This window comes from Trachurus japonicus, chromosome 13 (genome assembly GCF_045865225.1).
Source record: "Trachurus japonicus isolate A0001 chromosome 13, Traja_1.0".
Taxonomy (NCBI): Eukaryota; Metazoa; Chordata; class Actinopteri; order Carangiformes; family Carangidae; genus Trachurus; species Trachurus japonicus.
This window is the reverse complement of record NC_140919.1, coordinates 19,293,741-19,314,840: the sequence shown is the minus strand read 5'-3', so window position 1 is coordinate 19,314,840 and position 21,100 is coordinate 19,293,741. Positions and strand designations below refer to the sequence as shown.

Genomic DNA, 21,100 nt, shown 5'->3' with positions numbered 1-21,100 from the left:
TGATATGATTTCAGTTAGATAAACTTAACAAATATGATAGTGAAAAGCACAATTTAGAAGCAACTGGCACTGGGTAAAATAGGTGATTATTTGCACAATAAATGAAATAATATAAACAAGTGACTATACTTACTGTACTCTACTGACTCCTGTTACCCTCAGTGGCAATGGATGGACATCACATCATGGCTTCCACTTGGATTCATGTGGTTAGTTTAAGTAACAGAGACAATGTTAATGTGCAAAGCATGCAACAGTAATTACAGTGAGAGCCATGGATATCCCATGGGAGACTTCTCTGAACAAACAGTAGTAGGTTATGAGCTTGTACTATAGGTACAGCTCCTAAAATAACAATTCTTTCAATACAGTATGTCATTAATATTTTAACATCTTGTGATTTTATTTTATTTTTTAAAGTGCAGTAACAGATGAATATTTCATCTCAGTTCGTCATGCAAGCTTCCTCTGTACTTTACTGTAAAGTCTCCTGAGGTCACACGTGCTGGGTCTTTAAGGACAACTCTACTTCCTGTTTTGAAAATAAAACAAACAACAAAACAACCCATGGTAGAAATCTCAAGTCTGAAAAGCTGCATTTGTTGAATTACCATTGAAGTAGCTCTCCACTCCAAGAACAGCAACAGCTTTTTGTTCAATAGTTTTTATTCATACTTCCAGTCTCTACTTCACATGAACCAGAAAGTCACTTTTATCTTCATTCTCTATGAGGCAAAGTCATCGGCAAGTCAAAACCTACGCGCAGCGCAGGTTGGATTCTTTTGTCAGTGTGTACATGTGCACACTGCAGATATACACAACATATACTTACAGTATATTTATCTCATGTATAAAGTTCACTAAAAGTCTCTCTAGAGATCAAAACATTTTCTAAAAAAAAGAAAAAAAAAACATACAGTAGAATTCTTTTTGAACAGAACTACACCAGTACATATTTTTTTATCAAGACACACTCAAAGAAGAGCATTTGCTATGAGTTTGATCAGTGGTCGTTTTCAGGAGGTGATTCCTACTGTGTGTTAACCAAGGCTGTTAGTCAGTACGGTGTTGTATGAGTGGCACTATTGTCTCGCCCGGCTCTGTAATAGCAAGGCAAATGCCAATTAATACAGTCAACGAAGCGCACAATTCATTAGTTGTCAGTGACAAAATGGTGGCATCCAGAACTCTCGGGGTCGCCTTGGTTCCACAGCTGTGCAGCAATAGCAATCATACAATCATTCTAGCAACGCAGATAACTGTGGGAGTGCACACGAGAAAAGAAGGAATGAGAACTTCATTTGTTTTAGCCGTTTGTCGGAAGCTGTGAGAAATATTGGGGTTTCCAAGGGAGTAATGAAAACAAAACAAAACAAAACCCTCAAAACCTAATTTGCATAATTGGTGAAGTTAAACTGAGGTGTGCTATGAAAGTTTATTGTAATTTGGTTCTAAGAGGATGTGCGTTTTTTACAGTTCAGTGATACAATGTTTGTACACTGAACCGTTTTCCCTCAACTTTGAAATAAAATGCAATTGCCCCAAGATTAAAATCAGGTATCAAAGGTATCAAACCAAAGCTGTGAAGTTAAACTAATTTACAATGTTTCCCTCAAAATGGTTGAACATAACTGAATAAAAAAAAGTAATTCAAGCATCTGAAAAAGGAAAAAAAAATCCATTTCATCATACACTTTAAAAACAAACTCTTTAAAGCATTTCAATCACATTTTCATATATATATTTCATATATGTGACATCTCTGTACCATCATATACATGAAGCATAAGTTCACTATAATCTTTCAGTGTCATCAGGATTGTGAAAGTGATTTCTATAAAACAGAAAACATTTCCAACCATTCACATTCAGGTCTTAAGGTTTCCATGTGTTATTACTCCTGCCTTCTTCAAATGTAATACACAAACAGTAGGGGTCCAAATACTGAAGCTTTTTCTGCTGTTGTCAGTGAGCCAGTCAGTAACCCGCCACACAGGCACACAGTAAAGATACCTTTTTCCCTTCATACTCATAATAACTTATTCTTGCCTTGCCCTGAAATAGACAAGAAAATGTGGCTGACATCATTTTGGAGTTGCTTCAGTTTGGGAAGTTTTGGAAGATTCACATGAAATCACCTCAATAATAATATTCTATTTTAGGCCAAAGCAACTCTATTTTTGAGCAGTAGCAAACCAGCAGGATTGAAATCCAGCCGTTTCTAACGAGTTTGGAAGTTGTAATCACCAGTGTGATTAACTGAAACATGCCAGTGAAACTATTTCCTCAGCCCTGCATTTATATCCAAACTAAATCACTCCCATTCCTCTCTCTCTCTCATTCTTTACCTGAAAAGGCCTTAAAGTGCTTCACTTTCTCTTCTGTTTTTTTTACACAAGGAAGTTTTTCTTAGTTTGGAAGTGCTTACATCGCTGAAGTCTGTCAGCTCTAAGGGGTCTCTACTGACAAACTGTGGACAAAAGAGATGCTCTTTACCGCACCTACTCCAGTATGTGTATATATATATATACATACACACACCGGTAATAAAACATGACATATATGATAAATACTTCATTTAAAACAAGGTGATAATTTGTGAAGGTACATTTCTACTTCTTTCTTTTGGTTCAATTTAGTTATTCTCATGCTTGCATCCAAGACAGACACTTGAAATGGGGAAAGGAGAGTATATATTTGCATCAAATAAGTTGTTTTAAAAAGTAGTTTGACATTTAGGGAGATATCAGTGTCACATATCTGCACGCCAAAGAGCAAGTTTGTTTAATTCAGCTAGACAAAAATGGATAACCGCTAACCTGGCTAGCATAAAGACTAGAAACATGGGGGAACCAACTTTCTATTCCAGCAGTTTTCCCCAGTTTCTATCAGTACACTAAACTAAGTAGCGAATAACCAGCAAAGGGCAGAAGTTAGCTAATTAACCCCAAGATAGCTATCAGGCTGTAGCTTTGTATTTAGGGTATAAACATGAGAGTGGTTTTGATCTTTGCATTGAACTCAAGTAATCAAATAAGCAAATCTCTGAAAAATGTCAAACTACGGTATCCCTTTTAGCGAAGAGTGGTCAAGCCACTAATGTGGTGACAAGGACAAAGAGTTGTTCACAGAGGGCAGATGAAGGGTCCACCTCGAAAATGCTTTATATCCATTTACAAGAGAAAAAGCATCAAGTCCAAGTTGATTCAATTACAAAAATTTGAATGATCCAATCTGTTTTCTTCCTTTTGTCATCCACAGATTTTAAGCTACTCAGTATGTGTCAAAAAGTTGCATTACTTGATAGTGTAAGCAATCGGTCACTTTGTACATGAAGGTGTAAATTGTTTTTTCAGATCTTGGATACTTTATTGTGGAACAAAACTCTTCAGTTGTAAACTGTACCCTGGTGGGGCTAATGCAAGGCAGCATCCAAACGCATTAGCATTAAAAAAAGGCAGTCTGGCTGCAGGAGCCAGAAAATAAAAATAAAATAAAATTAAGAAACATACAAGTGTGGTATGGTAAAAATGTCACACTTTACAGCACACATTTTTTGTGCGCGCACACACACGCATGCACGCACTCTCACGCTCACACACACACACACATACTCAGTCACACACATGCGCGAATATAATCGCGCGAATGCAGAATCATACTTGCACACTGGACATGTCACAGACATATCTGGCATGCATTTTTAGAAGAAAACACTTTTTGTTAGAAATTCTTTAACTGGTCTAGAGCTCTGATAATTTCTTTATGTACATAAATTAACAATAAATATAGGTAATGTTTATATATTTTGAAATATATATATTAAATAATGAAATATTCTTATATATTTCAAATATATTCATAGATTTTTTTCTAATTTGAAACATTTTTTTTTAAAGAGATATAGTCACAGTTTAGTAATAAAACAAGTAAGAACACAGATCTCCCTACAGGTGTGGCTGCAGCATCCCTTTTTCAAAGAAGAATAAGTTGTGATCAAAGTCTGGCCTTTTTCGTCCAGGCGAAAAACATTCAATTTCTTTACAAGGATGAGGAATGATGTGGTAAAAGGTAGTGAACACTGCAACTGGGGCAACTGGTCATGTGAATAACGGTCAAAAATACTGGTTCAGGTCCTCTTAATCTTTAGGTTCTACTTTTACATAATTCAACACGATGGTCTGACAGGGAACCAGCCCTGAAAGAAGCCAGGGTCAAACAAGGCAAAGGAGCTTCCAGCTACAACACTTCTTTTCCTTTTTGGTTGTGGGATGATACTGCACTCTGATTACCTGGTGGTTTGCTAAAGAGACGCTGCAGCGAGGACCTCTAGGGGACGATTGGTTTGGAACAGTCGAGAGAGTGTAGAAAGCCATTAAGACTCGAAAGGACCCCCGCCCCATTCACCCTTTCCTTTGTCTAAATCTCTCATCATCTTCTGTTCTTCTTTTTTTTTGACACACATAGACTGGAACTGGACCACATTAACACTGACTGAGGGGAGCTAGGTTGTCTAAACGCATGCAGTAGTTTTCCTTCGTTCCCTCTCGCCACTCTCCTGGTCGACATGGCTTACAGAAGGATGCACTTGAAAACAAAGAGAGTAGAAGGAAACGGTTTTCCCACAAGTGTAGAGATGGTGCCGGTCTCGCACCGCCCCTCAGTGCCTCAGTGATGTTGGGGACACCTCAGTTCCTGTGTGTGATTGGGGCACTTTCTGTCTATGACTTCCTCCTCCGGGGGGGGTGTTTTTTTGTTGTTGTTGTTTTTTTTTAACCCTCTGTGCGCTGGTTACCCTCTGTTCCTGTTTGTCTCTTTTGGACCAGCTCACTGTTGGTCCCGCTTCTCCCATCGTTCCCTCTCTTGCTGCTGCCTGCACATTGGTTCACAAACTTAACAGGTCCTATATTGCACAGCATGCCCTCATGGCCTTGTGATGGTGTGTCAGTGATAGCGACTTCTCTTTTCCTCCGCCTCAGAGCTAAATTCACTTAACCCAATGCCTCGTTGGAGGTTCAATAAAGAGTCTTTCATCTAAAGAAGAGAGACAGAGGGGAAAAAAAACAAAGCATCAGCTTGTATATTGAAGACCAGGAAAATCACACACTCCTAAGAAGTTATTAAATAGCTTTCCAAAAATGTCTTTCCTTGGATAATATTGCAATCATTAGCTATAATTATATGGAAATGGAGATTAGATCAGCACTAGGATCAAAGTTCTCACCACGCGAGTGACTGACAGTGACCCCCTCATTTGTGCAACTATTTTGTTGGCTGGCATAAAATGTGATGATTCTAGGGTTTTCACAGACATCCTCTCTCAGTAGTGGATGTGATGCATTTTACAGAGCTAAAACGTTCAGGTACTGTGATACAGTGCTCTTAAAAGTCTATCCGAAGTCTATCCGAACTCGTACCAGTTCGATCTGGTACGAGTTCACGGGTCGGAAGTTACGAGGGGCCGTTATAGTGCACTTTCACGGGTAACAGGTCGGAAAAACACGAGTTACGGGTTGCCTGGAACTCTACAAAGTCCTAAGTCGTGACTTGAAGCCGTAACTTACGGTTTCAAAAGCCTGCCTGGAACGCAGCATCGGTTTTACCTGACAATGAGAAGGGAGGGGGGAGGAGAGCGCTGCTAAAAGCAACATGGCGGAGGGCCCGAAGAAGCGACCGAGAGGTTCAGAAGTGGATCCTACTAAAAAGAAAAAGCCTTCCTGTTCGGCAGAAGGTCTGTTGGCGAAGAGAGTGACAAATGGTAGCCGTGGGGAGGGGAGGGGCGGGTTAAACCGGGCCATACGTCATATTGAGGTGCCAGCTGTATCATTGTAATAACGCAGAAATCCTCCAGGGGGCGATAGAAGTTACGCAATATAGCTTTAAGCTGAGAGCATCACAAACATCACACATCACACAGTTCTGAGCTGATTAAAAAAAAATGTCCCTTTGTGTCTGAGTACCTGGTCTAACAGCACCACCGATGACTTGATAATCTCCCTCCATTTCTGCAGCTCGGCGTCATGGTAACGCTGCTGCGCCTCCAGGAGCTGGGCCCACTCCATCTGCGTCTGAGGCAGTTTACTGGGAAACACAAAACACATCAGCAACGTGAGCAGAGTGCAGTCAATGAAGCTTGACTTCTATTCTGAGGGACTGCCAACAAACAGTTTGGTAAATAGTTTCACTGAGCCCAGAGCAATTTGGGGCTAATTTAAGAGACCATGTCTTCCTGTCACACACATCAGCTGCCATATGGACATAGTTTAATGTATGTAATGGTAACAGTATGTGTGTGTGTACCCTGTGTGTATGTCTGAAATTGTATGTGTATGACTTTGTGTGGTTGCTTTTGGGGAACAAAGCCAAATAACAATAGTGGATTTAAAGCTGAACGTTGCTCAATCTCCATCTTAGATTACAAAAAATGTGTGTGTGTGTGTACCTTTCATGAAGCCGCAGGCCTTGCCAGGTTGTTAAGGACTGTGCAGAGTACTCCAGCATCCACAGCTTGTAGAAGAGCATCATGTTGAGGAACACCAGCAGGACCAGGCTGAGGAAAGGCAGAAAATGAGTCATTTCCTTTTGTCCTTTTTTCATAGTGCAGCTAATTAGCTGAGACGTTAAATGGAAATTACATACAAACAATGATGGGAATATTGTAAACATATACTATGTATATCTGGCTATACTGGCTCATCAGATTATATATATATACCTTAAACAGATCCTATGGATGGCAATGAAAGGAGAGGAGAGAGAACAACAATGAAATATTTAGAAGGAATCTGGTTTTAATAGTAAATAAGACAAAACCTCTACACACAAATACACACACACTAAAAATGGATGAAATCATGCAACATAAATTTTAATGTCATGTGGTAATTTTGTATTTTTATCATCATTGTCAGATATAAAAGTGTGTTTGTGTGTGTGTGTGTGTTGTGGTCTGTCACGTACACAAAGCTGATGATGAGCAGCAGTTTGGAGACGCTGTACAGAGCGAAGCCTCCGGGCAGGTGGTGGTGTTCTGGACTCTGGTGCCGGGTCTGTGTGGATCCTGCCACTTGTTTGATCCTCTGAATCACTTCCTCGTCCGTCGGCGTGGTAACAGGGCTGAGTGCCTCGTCCAGATGCTGGCTGCGCATGTGGGGGAGTGGCCTCTTCTTCCGCCTCACCGTGGAGTTCTTCACAGCTTTGGCCTTGGGAGACAGCTGGTGGGTCTCGAGTATCTCCTCCAGCTTGGACAACTCCAACTCTGAAAGGGAAGAGGACACAGTCTTTATCAAGTATCTGCTTTTTTATTTTTTTTATTCACCCCTCCTCTTTCTTTAATAGTAAAAATAAAAATCTACGTCTGTGATTCAGATACGCAATTTAAAGTGTTGTGCCATGTGATTCTGTATAGAAATATATTCACACTGTAACTGCCAGAGCAGACAAACTAACAACAATCAAGTTTACCAAGATGACGGAAATTTTCTTCCAGCCCACTCCAGAAGTTTTTCTCTATGAAGCCTTTGACCAACCCCCATGGCTGCTTTCTGTAGCGCAGCTCTGTTGATACCCTAGGAAGAGTGAGAGAGAGAGAAAACGCATCTTTACATATAGATCGACAGTCTTTGACAAAAAATGACAATTTCACACACTGTAAAATATTGAATGGAGTTGTTAAATTTTCACCAAAAAACAACCTCTTAGGTTTAAAAGATTACAGAAATACTTTTTTCCCCCTAAGTATATTTTTGGGCCTTTTTCCTTTAATTGATAGGACAGGAAATTGGGAGGCAGAGAGAGGGGGAATGACATGCAGCAAAGGGCCACCTGATTCAGGATTCGGACTGTGGCCTCTGCACATGGGGCGCTTGCTCAACCCAAATACTCAAATACTGTTACTACTCCATCTCATTTTCCAGGTGTGTGTGGTGTGTGTATCTGACAGTGAGTCACCTACCGTAACCGACACTTGTTCTTGGCCACCCTGGTGAGCATGTAGCGGTTGAGAGTGTAGAAGTAGTCGTGGTAGGGCACGTCATGCGTGATGACCTCAGCATCGATGATGTAACACTCACTCTCCTGACTGGCTTTATACAGAGTCTGATAAAACACAGAGCATAGGGTGTGTCTCAGTGTAACATCAATATGAACAATGAGCAATGTGTCTTATGGAGGAGAGCTGACCGTACTTGTGTCTCAGTAACTGTGGCTGTTTTAGGGGCCAGTGGATTTGACAGAGAGATGGTGTACAGGATCTCTCTGGTCTGGTTCCCAGCTTCCTCTTTCTTCCATGGGTGGTAAACCACATCTACACCGCAAGATGACAAGACAAAAACATGAATGACATGATAAACACTGCAGGGAGGAAGCACAGCGTTGGTTTGCACGGTCTCCAGAGATATCAGCTGCAGAAGCAACACTAATAACAAACCTGAAAATCGCCTCTGGTCCATGAAGTCACTCATGAACTGCGACTCAGTGAAGAGGATGTCGTACAGCTTGTCCACACTGAACTTGTAGATCTCGTTGATGTACTGCCTGCCGTTCAGATCGTCGTGGAAAGCCTGCACTTCACCTTCATGTCAAAGACAGAAACAGACAAGATAAAAGTCAGATATTAGTTCCCTTTCAGCTCTTTCTGCTCAGAGCTACGCTACGGAGGCTCATGGGATTTCTTGGTTTCCCTCATCAAACTCATCAAATACACAATGAAACAACTCTAAAGCGCTCTTATGGACAAGTTGTGACCTGCACATTCACCAAGCTATGAGATAATAACGGAACATTACGAGAAAGAGTTGTTTTAGAGGTAAATGCAGCGACTGCTTGCCGAAAAACTGCCCCCGACGGGAACGCGCATCAGCTGTTTTGCATGAATTTACCTCGAAAACAACTTGTAATGTTCCATTATTATCTCATAGTGTGGTGAAAATGCAGGTCACAAGTTTTTTGGAGTTGTTGGATTGTGCATTTGATGAGGGAAACATGTCCGATTAGCATCCGTAGTGTAGCTCTGAGCAGTTCGCGGTTCCGCTCCGCCGTTCTAAAAATAGCTTGCACCGACAATTAAAGGTAACAAACCTACTGCTATGACTATAGGGATTATGGCAATGGGCCAATTTGCAAAAATGTTGAACTATCCCTTTAATGCTCCTATTACCCAGAAACCACTTTAGACTTCACCCTCCACATCTGTCCTAGTAGTTTTTTCTTGCACTTTTCATGCTCCCTCTCCCTATATTACTGTCAGCTTGGATTGCCACATCACACATCACTACTACCCCCTCCTCCTTCTTGTCCACCACCATCTCCACCATGTCTGGTTCCACAGGGTCTTTACTCTGTTTTTCTCAGCCACTCTTGGTGGTATATCCCATCAGGACTTGGGGCCCTCTAATTCATACTCACACACGCACTCACTCTCAGTATCTGCCATCTATACAATCAAAACATAATTATTTCATGACTGTGTTACCTTCGTCGTGTGTTTCCGATGAGTCGCTGAGCTCAGTGGGGATGTCCTCGTTGTCGTTGAAGTCAAGTGAGGGTGAGGGCACGGGACCACCAGGCCCACTGTTATCATTGTTCTTCTCTTCTGCCAGCAGTGGCAGGGCCAGCAGCTCTCCGTCTGGTAGGCAGTCTGCGTATTCCTCAGCTGGGAGGTCAAACTGGAGGAAAGAGGGAAAACCACCATTAAACGCAGTCATAACATTTTCTTCGTTCATTTGATCGTTGCTGTCTGCAGTGAAAACGTGTGTGTACGTTGTAACCTACCGTGATGGGTGTGTCATGGTTTCCTGGGCTGGGGATGGCGCTGTTGGGGACGAGCTTCTTATGTAGTGTTGGGGGGCTCCCTTCAGGTTTGGCCTCCGTGCTGCTCTTAGACAAGTTGTCATTGTTGATCTCATTCTCTTCATTGGGAATCTCTTCACTGAACCTGAAGGCGACAGGCAAGAACTTCATTCATCTCTACTTGTCTCAAGTGGTGTTTACAAAGATCTTTCATGGTGCTTTTCTGCACTACTTTGATTCCAGATGGGCTGGATTTGAATGGAGTAAAACAAATGCCGCTGACAGGATGTTTGGACAATCAGAGTGAAAGGATCAGCTCAGTGTATCTTAGAAACATTAGAAGTGAATTCAAGAACGAGCATTGTTTTGAAATTCAGAAACAGTTGTGTTTCAATCTGTGTTTGCAGGACAACGGCCAAACCTCATCAAAAAAGAGGGCTGTTTTTGATTCAGTAAAAGTTTTGAAACATCCGATGTGTTTAGGAAACAAAAGAAATCACAGCACATCAGTGATCATACCACTTTACTGTGTGTGTGTACTTGCACTGATTAAAGCCACAATCACACTGAGATGGATCTGGAGCTTCTTATTTGACCTCTGTTCAGCCTGTGAAGTAAATCTTTCCTCTTTTTCATTTTGTCTCAATGACCTCACCTGGAGAAATAGTGCAGACTGGTCGGTGTTGGCCATGGTAACGCTAATAAATTCCACTGCTAAAACATTCAGATCACATAACTCTGCCGACCTCACATGGCAGTCAAGAGAAAACTTCAGACAATATGAGCACGAATGGATTCTACCCATGACTCTGTATTGATTTTATCTTGCAAATCCTCTTTGGACGCAAATGCAGGAGGAGACAGAGCAGAGAGAGGGATCTGTTACGCCTTCAAAGGAATAGCTCTATGACTTTCTCCTCGTTGCTGTAGTATGCACACGAGGCGGTAAACCAATAAGTTGAAAATAAATGCTTCAAAGTGCAGTCTAAATTGGCAGAGAGATGAGATAGATGTCAAGTGTGTAATTGTGTATATAACTGGATTATGTTTATATTTGTATGTGACTGAGCATGTGCGTGTTGCTTATTACATCTCATACCAGGCTCCCTAATTATTTTGTAATTTGGGTAATTAGGTAATCCACTGAAAAATGTTCATAACTGCGGCCATAGAAACTGATGCTGCAGCATGACCAGACTCACCCCATGGTGTTGAAGTCGTCATCAGGGGGGACATAGTCCTCATCATCACTCGTTAGGCCCAGCTCGTTGCCATAGCACTGGTGAACAAAGTGCCACAGTTCTTTGGGGCACAGGGGCTGCAAGAGGCATGAACCAATCAAAATGAGCGATAATTTGTTGATAATGCGGAATGAAATATGTGAGGCTAGCAGCATCACCATGATCAACATCTGTGATGCTAATGTACAAAAAAAACCAAACAAACATATAAACAAATAACAGATTAGCTTACCTTGTCCAGCAGCGCATTCTGCCACAGTCTGAACATCATCATGTACGTCCGGTCCCTGGCTCCAAACGAGGTGAAAAAGTGCTGTGAAGAATGAAAAACAATCTGTCTATGAAAGAAATCACTGTGGAAATTAAATGTGCATTATGACGAATGTGCTTCAAACCCTAATTGTCTGAGTTTATCTGACACATCAGGGCAGAGATGGTGGGTGTTAATAACTTGCCAACCATTCTCCAGTCACCCATCTGTGACAGGAACATGTCCCCCATGTTAGGCATCAGTATTAATTATGTCAGACGAGACTAGATGAAATATATTCGTCAACGATGTTTTTTTTCATGACGAAAACGAGGAAGACGAGATGAAATCAGTGCCCTTAAACACTTACTGTGATGAAGTTAACATGCATTTTTTATCTACTTAATTAAACAAAAACTTGTCTCTTTCTTTTTTCGTCACAGTCTTTGGTAAAATTAAAGGGATAGTTCAACATTTTGGCAAATTGGCCCATTACCATAATCCCTATAGTCATAGCAGTAGGATCATTACCTATAATTGTCAGTGCAAGATATTTTTAGAACAGCGGAGTGGAGCGGCAAGCTGCTCAGTGCTACGCTACGGAGGCTAATGGGATTTCTTGGTTTTGCTATGAGATAATAATGGAACGTTATGAGACGGAGTTGTTTTCGAGGTAAATTCATGCAAAACCGCTGATGTGCGTTGCCTTCAGGGACAGTTTTTCAGCAAGCAGACTCAAAAATGGCTCAGTTTCGTAATGTTCCATTAGGGTTTGATGAGGGAAACCAAAAAATTCCATTAGCCTCCGTAGAGTAGCTTTGAGCAGCTCACGGCTCTGCTCCACCGTTCTAAAAATAGCTTACACCGACAATTAAAGGTAACGAACATACTGCTAAAACTATAGCGATTATGGCAATGGGCCAATTTTCCAAAAAACACACTTAACACTGTTAGGCATGAGGCTTAAATCATCATTAATGATGTTAGGAGCCAGACTTTCTACCAATCTGGCGCCTCTTTAGGTGAAGATGATTTGATTTCACACAGTGACTGCTTGTATTCACTCTGTCTGTATCATTTACCTTCTCAGTGTCTGTGCAGACCTGGATGGCATTGGGAATGAGGCGGGCAGTCTTCTCTTTCGTCATTGAGCAGATGTCCTTTAGCCGTACTGTCAGCTACATGCAAACACAAAAGCACAAATGATATATATTATGTGCTATGTATGCAAATTACTGCTTCAAGTATGACCCAATGGAGCAAATATATGAAACACAAAAGATTGCGCAGATGTGCAGAGTGGCGACAACAGGCATACCAGTGTTTCCCAGCGGAAGATGTTGCTATAGAAACAAATCCAGTTCTCAGAGAGGTAGAGTCGTCCCTGCAGGAGGATGTCCCGTTGAAGAGCACAGGAGTAGTCTGAAACATGGAGAAGTCACAAAAACTGTGAAAAAAATGTCACCAAATACGCTAAGCATGACACAGATTAAAAAATTACATTACGGAAACAAGGTCATTACCATACACAACTGGTGAATAATTCATTAAGAGTATACGCTTTTCAATTAAATGTTACCACCAATGTGTAAATAAACAGTTCATTTGAGGGCAGTCACTTGACCGTTACGCAAAAAACCACCCACTGTGTGTATATTTTGTTTATAAACTGTAAATTCAGCATAATGAAAGCAAACCACAGTCACACCCTGAGCTTTTATTTTTAAGGCATTTCAGACAAAGATGGCATTCATCAGAAAAAGGGGAAAATCACAACAACAAATCAGCTAAGCTTAGGACATGATGTGGTCAAAGCTGAGTGCTTGTAGCTTAGAGTGAGAAAAGTTTATTATCAGGTGATAGGTTCCTCTAAAAGAAGCAGAGGGGAGTGTTTTTTTTTCCCCCCGACATCATAGGGGAACAAAATCTAGACAATCGCATCAGTATGTTCAAAACTTGGAATGTGCCCCCTCTGTGTTGTGTTGTGTGAAGATTAATCATTTTCTAATTACTAATAAGTAAGCTGCACCCTGCCCCTCCTCAGATGGCCCCAGTGTGTCTGTGGCGTCCACTCACCCACAATGAGTCTCTCTGTGTCCGGGAGCTGCTTGAAGAGTTTCCTAAAGTCTTCATTGCGCTGCTTGTATGTCGGGCTCAGCACCTGCAGTGACAGACAGAGTCAGCAACATCAACACACACACAAACACACACCCACACACACAGTCACACACATATGCTTCCAAAGCTCACGCTCTTCATGCTCACTGCCGCACTCACACACACAATTGTCCTTTTCTGTCACGCAGCGCAGGTTATTTGTGAGCATGTGAGATAACCTTGTTAAAACCTCCCACAGGGATGTTGCCTTTCGTTCTGTGGGGAATTTTGACAAGCACTGGACATGGACATATAGTGAATGGCAAGCAGAGGTATGTGGCTTGAGTTATCTGCAGTCATTAATGAGACTTAACAGCAGAGCGATTTGAAGCGCAATTCCAAAAACATCAGCCCGCTGCAGATCATTCAATACACATGCTGCTGTGACTGCGAGCATTTATAATAAGAGTCACATTCTCAGATTTGCATTACAGAGCAGCATGTATCTGACAATGAGGCTTTTGTTTAGAGACAAGGGGAAGGACAACTGATGAAATCTCAAGTATAAACAAAACCGCACAATTGTTTGAGTAACCTGGTCAAACAGATTCTTTTTCCAGCACTGGGAAGGATATCCTATTCAACATGATCAGATTTTCTCTTTTGCTTGGCTTCGGCAGACTCGATTATTTGCAAAGTGCAATGTGTAAAATCTTGGAGCGTGTGCTGCTGAAGAGTGGGCTCTCACTGTCTGCGCCAGATGCTTCCCTTCCACAGGAAAACTTCAAGAAACAATGGCTGCCAGTAGAATAACATGAGGTATAGTGAGAGGAGAAAAAAAGGAAGAAATATATAATTCTTTGGATTGGAGCTGGTGGGAAAAGAACAGTCTGTTCACATCGAGTGCTTCATTTGCAAAACAAGAAGTGGAAATACTGAAACACAGTCTGTTGCTGCTTCTACTGGCCTTTTAGATATGTGTGTTGATGTGGAAAACTGCTCTGAAATCATGTGAGTGACATTTCTGAGAGCCCTTACTAATTGCCCGGTATTCACATTTACTGCTCTGACTAAACAACACCATCATGACGCTTCTTCTTCTTTTTTTTTCTTTTTTTAAAGCCATCATCGTTTTCCAGAAACGACCAAACACACCTACACTGTTTACACATCAAGTCACTCACACAGTAATATGATGATCGCTCCAGACAACAGGCCTCTATGAGCTCTGGGAGAATTCAAATAGCTATGACTCATAACCAAACCAGTTGTTTTCTTTAGTGGTGGCGAGCTGCCACGGGGCTACGCTTACAGCAGCATCCAGTAAAAGACAAAGATTGCTACAAAGCCATTTCCCTCGGTCCAAAACCACAACATTTTCCAGCTTTCTCACATTGTTTTGCTCACTCTCCTCCTCTTGTTTTGCGCTTACAACTTACAGCGGGGATGTCCTCTGTGTCCCACTCAGGTTCCTGAAGATCTGAGGCAGCCCAGCCCCATTCCCAACCCCACTCCCCTCTAGCTGGACCCTGCAGAAGCCACCCTGCCAACGCCTCATCCAGCTCCAGCACGGCCTCCCAGTCTGACATAGTACAATCCTCATCCAGTTCCATATCCATCGCGCCAAATCTCCCCCTTTTTGGCGCCTGGGTGGAGGCAAATTTTCCACAACGAGGCCCCAGCGGACTCCTCGTGAAGTTGGTGGACTTGTCAGTTAACAGTAGGTTTTGGAAAATAAGAGTAGACAGAGAGCTGGTGAGGTCCAGTGGTTTGGAAGCTGCAGTACCCGCCCCCTGTTTTGGGTGCTGCTCCCTTTCAGTGTTGAGCAGTGGACACGGCACACTCCAGCCACATGATCCTTGTCTCGCTCTGTCGTTCTGGGGCTCTCTCTTTCTCTCTCTCTTTCTCTCTCCCTCTCCCTCTCTCTTCCTTTCACACACACAGGCAGACGAGTTACGGCCGTTGCCCTCTAGTAACCCCCGTCCAACAAGTCCTTTATTATCATGCCAGTAGCTTTTTCCTTTTTTCTGCTTACTCCTCCTAGTAAGTGCGAGTGCGTGAGTGTGTGTGGCGCTGTCCAGGTCTGAGTGCCTTGTAGTTACACTGTTTACGACCAGCAAATAATCAAAGCAAGTAGACTTTGTGGAGAGAGGAGGAGTAATATAAACAAAGATGTAGCGTAGAAGGAAGAAAACAAAGCTGAATAAAAGAGAGGAGAACCGCTGTTGTGAGTCTGTCTGTTGAAGTATGTGTTGAGTCCGTCTTGCTGACCGGCCTGGTGATTGAGTTACAGAGAACAGATGTGAGCGTAACCTCCAGTTACCTTCGTCTGCAAAACAACACCATCAATCTTGACAGCGTCTGTGCTGGGCTGCAGGGCCAGACTGCTTCTATCGCAGGGTGAAGTGGCTGGATAAACACACTGTAAGTATCTCTCGGCTTATCTTTTTCATTTGGTTGTTCATGTTGCGTATGGAAATCTCCTGTGATCTGACTTCTGTTGCTTAAAGCCCCCGATCATTGATGATTTGAAGGTATTGCACGTATGAAGGCGTCCCCGCCCTTCTGGCTGGTATTGAGGTCATTCATGTTCTCCTGATACCTGATCACGCTCTGTTGCTCTTCTTAGCAGGCGAGAGAGATGCAGAGCTTGCGGCTCCTATTTTAGCAGCGCTTAACTAACAATTGGTGTGCATGTCCTCCCACTACTCTTAACTAAATATATTTCAAGAGTCAAGAATGTTGGCATGGCGGTGGAGGTCCCAGCGGCATTGAAAAAAACAAAAAAAACAAACCAATGTTACTACAGCTTGTAGTTCATTGACTCTTGCTAGATGAAGCAAATGTGTGGCCCACATTTGTGCAATGGGAATGGGCCATGACTTCCACCCTTCCCCTTGCTTTGTTACCCAATCCTCCTTTTAAAAAAAAAAACTAGAGGCAAAGGAGACAATACGAAACGGGAGGAAAAAGATATGAATCTTCGAGAATAATCTTCAGTGGCCGTCTTCTTGGGAAACAGTGCAGGTCATTGATGCAGAGCTCTAAAAACACTGAGAATGCCTTTACATCATGTGGATGAAATTCCCATGGAATGAGGGAACTGGAACAAAACACTCCTCGAAATTACTCGTGGTGTGTGTGATCAGAGTCGTCCCTTTATTTCCTGCTCAGCCAATTCTTTCTCTCTTATACTGTATGTCCAGCAAAAGAAAGAGGCCATTGTGACTGATGGTGTTCAGGTGACAGTGCGAGACTTGTGATGAGGTGGATACACCAACTTTATTGATTTGGTTAACTATTAACTTGCTGGACAAACAGTAGGAGATGGAAGAGAGTGGTACTGTAAAGCAGGGTGGGGTTTTAAGTGTGTTAAAGTGAGGGGGCGGTTGAGGGCTAGAGGTGTGTGTCCAACCTGTTTTTAATTTGATGGAAAGTCTGACGAAGTCCGTGGGCGAGTGGATCGATCTGAGTGAAGCAGCGTGCACGGCGCCACATTCAATACCTGCTGCATTTACCTGTGTTGATCTAAACAAATGTAACTCATCGACTGTGTTCATCTCACTTATCAACGCTTGTTTGTTTGTTAGTGTTTTTTCCTCCGCCAGTGTCAGTTGCTAGGGAAGCGTTGCGACAAACTTGTGCAAGTGGAAAGTGAATAAACACACACTTTTCAGAGGAGCAATGGCCACAGTGCAGATCTCTAACAGGCTCAGAACTCACATTGGGACGGATGTGTTTTTAATCACAGTGGTTTCAGTGCCATGGGAGGTCATCATTGCCATGTACAGATGCACCGTGCACACACAGAAAACCATTCATGCAATCTCCTCCATGCAGGTGTGTCATAGGTGAGACCTACATATACAGTCAAAGAAAGCCAACCGAGGTCCAAGTATCAATCGAAACGGTTTCACTTATTGATTGTGTTTTTGTGTTTGTTCTGTCATTACAGATGAGTGTACAAGATATCAGGAACACACCCTCCATGTGGAGATGAACGTTTTCCTTTAAGACTAAAGTGCATTCAAAGGGCACAGGGTAAAAACGTCGCTGCATGATACAGTAGAACAGCATTTATTTTAGAAGCAAAAATAAAATCACTGTGGTTCAATAATTCAAAGCCGCTTTGAAAGCAGGTGAAACACTCTAAAGCAGCTGGAGGATTTTGGGACTTTCAATGGATGAAGCTGATGATACTTTGGTATTTTTCTACTTGTTAAAAGAATACCATGAAAAGACCAACATCAATAATGCATTTGGCCATTTTCCAATATTTTACAACCCCCCTGTCTGTCTGTGCCATTTAGCCCCAGGCTCATTAATTCATACTGAAGAGCTTAAACAGGTCACACACTACATACTTTCTATACCAGGGGTGGGCTAGCTTTTGGACTCAGGGGCCACAATGAGTTTTGAAATTTGATGGACGGGACGGGCCAGTATCAGACGGATAGAGAATGTTTGTGTGAACTTATATAAATTACATGTTAAAGGCATTAACTAAAAGTAAAAGAAAACTTTAAATTACATTCAATTTCAGTGGGAGCAGTGTTGTTGGTCACCATTTTTTGCCAAAGCATCAAAGTCTTTGCTATAATTTGGTAAATTTTGTACCAACATTTGACCGGCCGGATGGGCTGTATATGCCCGCGGGCCATAGTTTTCCCATGCCTGATCTATATTGTATTTCAAACCCTTAAAATGAGAATATATGCAAATAAAGAAATTTCTGTTTAAAGTAAAATTGACAGCCTCTGTTTCAGCCTCACTTGGTCCCTTTCTCAAACAGCTGGACTCCGTTATAAGAACCAAATGTTACTCAAACTGAGGTAAATACACTTGTTGGGAACTACATTCAGCGGTGGATTACTGTAACACACATACTGTGGTTCAACAGTTACCAGCACTCTCAGTATAAAAGTGTGTGTTTTTATTGTTTTCTGTAGTTTTTGGACAACCTTGGGACTCTATGGCACAAAGGAACAAAAACAAAGGAAATACTTAGTTAGTTGGATCAATTCATGGTCTTGCAATGAGATTTGCTGACGACAGAAATTTGAATATCACCTGCTTAATCCTTTTAGATAATACAATTTTGGGGCAATGCAGTTTGTTTGACGAGAGCTGGTGGTCGTGACTTCTTGTACACTCCATGTGCATTGTTCTGGTAGCCAGCTCTATATCATCTGTAAAGATGACATTTACACGTGTTAGACATTAGCAGTGTCAGGGTGTTATGTATAATGCTCCTTTCTAAATAGTGGGTCAGTACAGAAAATGTGAGTGGTTTATTATAGCTGAGTGGATTAGAGAAGGGTGTAAGAAGTTGTATGGAGTTATTGGCCCAATTTAAGCCTTTTTTTTTTTTTTTTACTTTAACAGCATTCCTCCATTTTCCATTTTCCTCCTCTGATAATCTTACCTGAATTATAAAGTCTAAAAGTTCCGGTGTCCATGTTTGTTGGTACATGGGAAACACAGTCGGAATGGGGGGAAGCATGCTGAGACCGAAAGCACCATGCTCCATTCCCCTGTTGTTCAAAGGCATTCAAGGCTCGTCCAGAGGCCCTTGTGATGGTTTGTTGATTTGTTTAGTACAGTGAGAAACTCAGTGCGCTTGTTAACACCTGTTGCGTACCAGATTTAGAAGTTTGGTGGTAACAGGCATTCAACATCTGAAGGACTAAAATACAGTCCAACACAATCTCTGATGCAACGAATCAGTATCAGTCAGAAATGACTCTGTAATTGAAACTTTGGGAGGACAAAAATAATAGAAGTCCACTTCAACATGTCCGAATTACTTCTGCGTAAGTGTGGCTGTGCTATCTGGTGGTAACAACACTGAGTGGAGTCAATGGAATGAGAAACAGGCAGGCAGGAGGGATATTATCATCCCACCGCTCTGAGAACCAGGAGACAGAGCAAGAGAGACTGAAAGATATTCAGGGTTGTACAAGAATACAAGTCATGCTTACTCTCAGGATGTGTTGTCTTTCATGCTAGGGAGAAAAGGGAAGAGTGTACACACAGGGAGTAAAAAAAAAAGAAATAAAGCAACGTAAAATAGGAAAAAAGTCCAATAAAGACATTTATGGAGAAACTAAGGTTTGACACTGAGCAGTGTCAAGATCAACATCTTCAATCTTGACAGCTCTGTGGGCTTAGTTAACACAACAAGCTTCTTTTCTGGGTAAATGTTGGGTCAAAGTCATAAAGAGAGGTTGTTCACTGAGAAATGACAGCTGAGGAACATGCTGAGGTTTGTATGGCGTTAGCACTCCCTCCAGTGGTGCAATATAAAACTGCAACACTCAGGTGCTCTGCATATAACACTAGGGGCAACCTTCAGTACATTATTTTAAGCATCATATCTACGTAGTTTTCAAAGTCCTGCTGTCGTCTTTTCATTCTCTCCGTTGTCCACATCAGACAGGTTCACCTGTTGCTCCTTTAAGCCCGTGCTAATCCCTGCCTGGAGGACCAGTAACCCACTCTTGTGACTTGGCGCTCCAGTAAACAGGGTCAAGGACGATGACCTCTAATCATGTAAGCAGCACTCATCGCTAAATCAACTTGAGGACACTTCCAGGAGTCACTTCACCCACAGAATGTGAACATACAGACACACGTAGCACACGTATACACCCGTACAAGACAGACAAATTCAAACATGTCAGTAATATGAATAAAAACAAAGGGTGACTTACGTTGTACCAGCTTTGGCTCTTCTGTGGAGGGAGAAAGAAAGAGAGAGGGGGGAGGGAGAGAAAAAAAGAGAGAGAGAGAGAAAGAAAAGATGTATTAAACTCTGTGAGGCTAGTAAGTACTGCAGAAGGCTTGTGGGCTCATACAGGCGTACTGCGCGTGTGAAACATGATCAACCTGATCATAACAAGTACCAAAAGGCGTGAAGGTCAAACTGAACCTCACAACCCGTCCTGCCAGAAATCACAGGAAGTGATCCACACTTAAATACCACAGATGATGAGTGTCCGAGGTAAAACACAGCAGGGTGAAATTCTCTTTCAGTTCCCGCACTGTTAAAATCTAGGAATCCTTCAAAATAAAAGAGTTTCTGAAAGTAAATCTGCTTCCTGTGCTGGCAGAACTGAAAGTAATTTCATTTCAAACCTGCCATTTACTGCAATAGCACATTAGATATACTGTTATAATAACATCCATCTCTCCATCTTTAGAAATTATAAAAACAATCTATAATTGAGAATGTTCAATGTACAATATCTGATTCAACAAACATATAAGTGAAATTATTTCAACTTAGAAATTTTGTGAGGAGTCTGGAGATAATATTTAATGTGCCATACCATCTTTAATTAATCATAATGGATGTTTGTTAATATTCATATTGACATTTTTCAGTGGTGACCTGCTGCACGAATCATTCTGTGTGCTGTTCATGAAGAGCCAATTAATTTAGTAGCAGGATTATAACAGCAGAGGGCAGCAGAGATATAGTATCTTAATCATGACTATGACATTTCAACATTTTTCCAGTCACATATACAGACTTTCCGCTCTAATACTCTATGAGCAAAAGTCCCACAGGGAAAACATGCAGGTGATCATTCAGAGGGTGAGAGAAGGAGGGAGGGTATCCAGAGGGAGAAGAGGGGGAAGATAGGGATAAAGATGTGATATCCAGTGTCTGATTACTGTGGTACTTCAAATAAAAGCAACATAGTTTTAAATTAAAGCG

General features: G+C 41.9%; 1 protein-coding gene across 33 annotated transcripts in view; it reads right to left on the bottom strand.

Moving 5' to 3' along the window:
- Positions 1–648: 648 nt before the first annotated feature.
- The window catches only part of gramd1bb (GRAM domain containing 1Bb), a 97,764-nt gene continuing 77,312 nt past the window's right edge, over positions 649–21,100 (bottom strand). For 17 of the 33 annotated variants that reach the window (XM_085795166.1, XM_085795189.1, XM_085795160.1 and 14 more), the window contains 16 exons: positions 20,091–20,111; positions 13,357–13,441; positions 12,599–12,702; positions 12,363–12,458; positions 11,263–11,343; positions 10,992–11,107; positions 9,772–9,934; positions 9,473–9,665; positions 8,429–8,572; positions 8,187–8,305; positions 7,955–8,097; positions 7,465–7,568; positions 6,961–7,258; positions 6,443–6,550; positions 5,961–6,081; positions 649–5,034 (listed from right to left, as the gene is read on the bottom strand). In XM_085795166.1, coding sequence (XP_085651292.1) covers positions 4,945–5,034; positions 5,961–6,081; positions 6,443–6,550; positions 6,961–7,258; positions 7,465–7,568; positions 7,955–8,097; positions 8,187–8,305; positions 8,429–8,572; positions 9,473–9,665; positions 9,772–9,934; positions 10,992–11,107; positions 11,263–11,343; positions 12,363–12,458; positions 12,599–12,702; positions 13,357–13,441; positions 20,091–20,111 — 1,986 coding nt within the window. In that variant the 3' untranslated portion in view covers positions 649–4,944. Of the gene's footprint in view, positions 5,035–5,960; positions 6,082–6,442; positions 6,551–6,960; positions 7,259–7,464; positions 7,569–7,954; positions 8,098–8,186; positions 8,306–8,428; positions 8,573–9,472; positions 9,666–9,771; positions 9,935–10,991; positions 11,108–11,262; positions 11,344–12,362; positions 12,459–12,598; positions 12,703–13,356; positions 13,442–19,358; positions 19,383–20,090; positions 20,112–21,100 lie in introns of all 33 variants that reach the window. The other 16 variants (XM_085795155.1, XM_085795157.1, XM_085795156.1 and 13 more) reach the window with 1 other exon arrangement.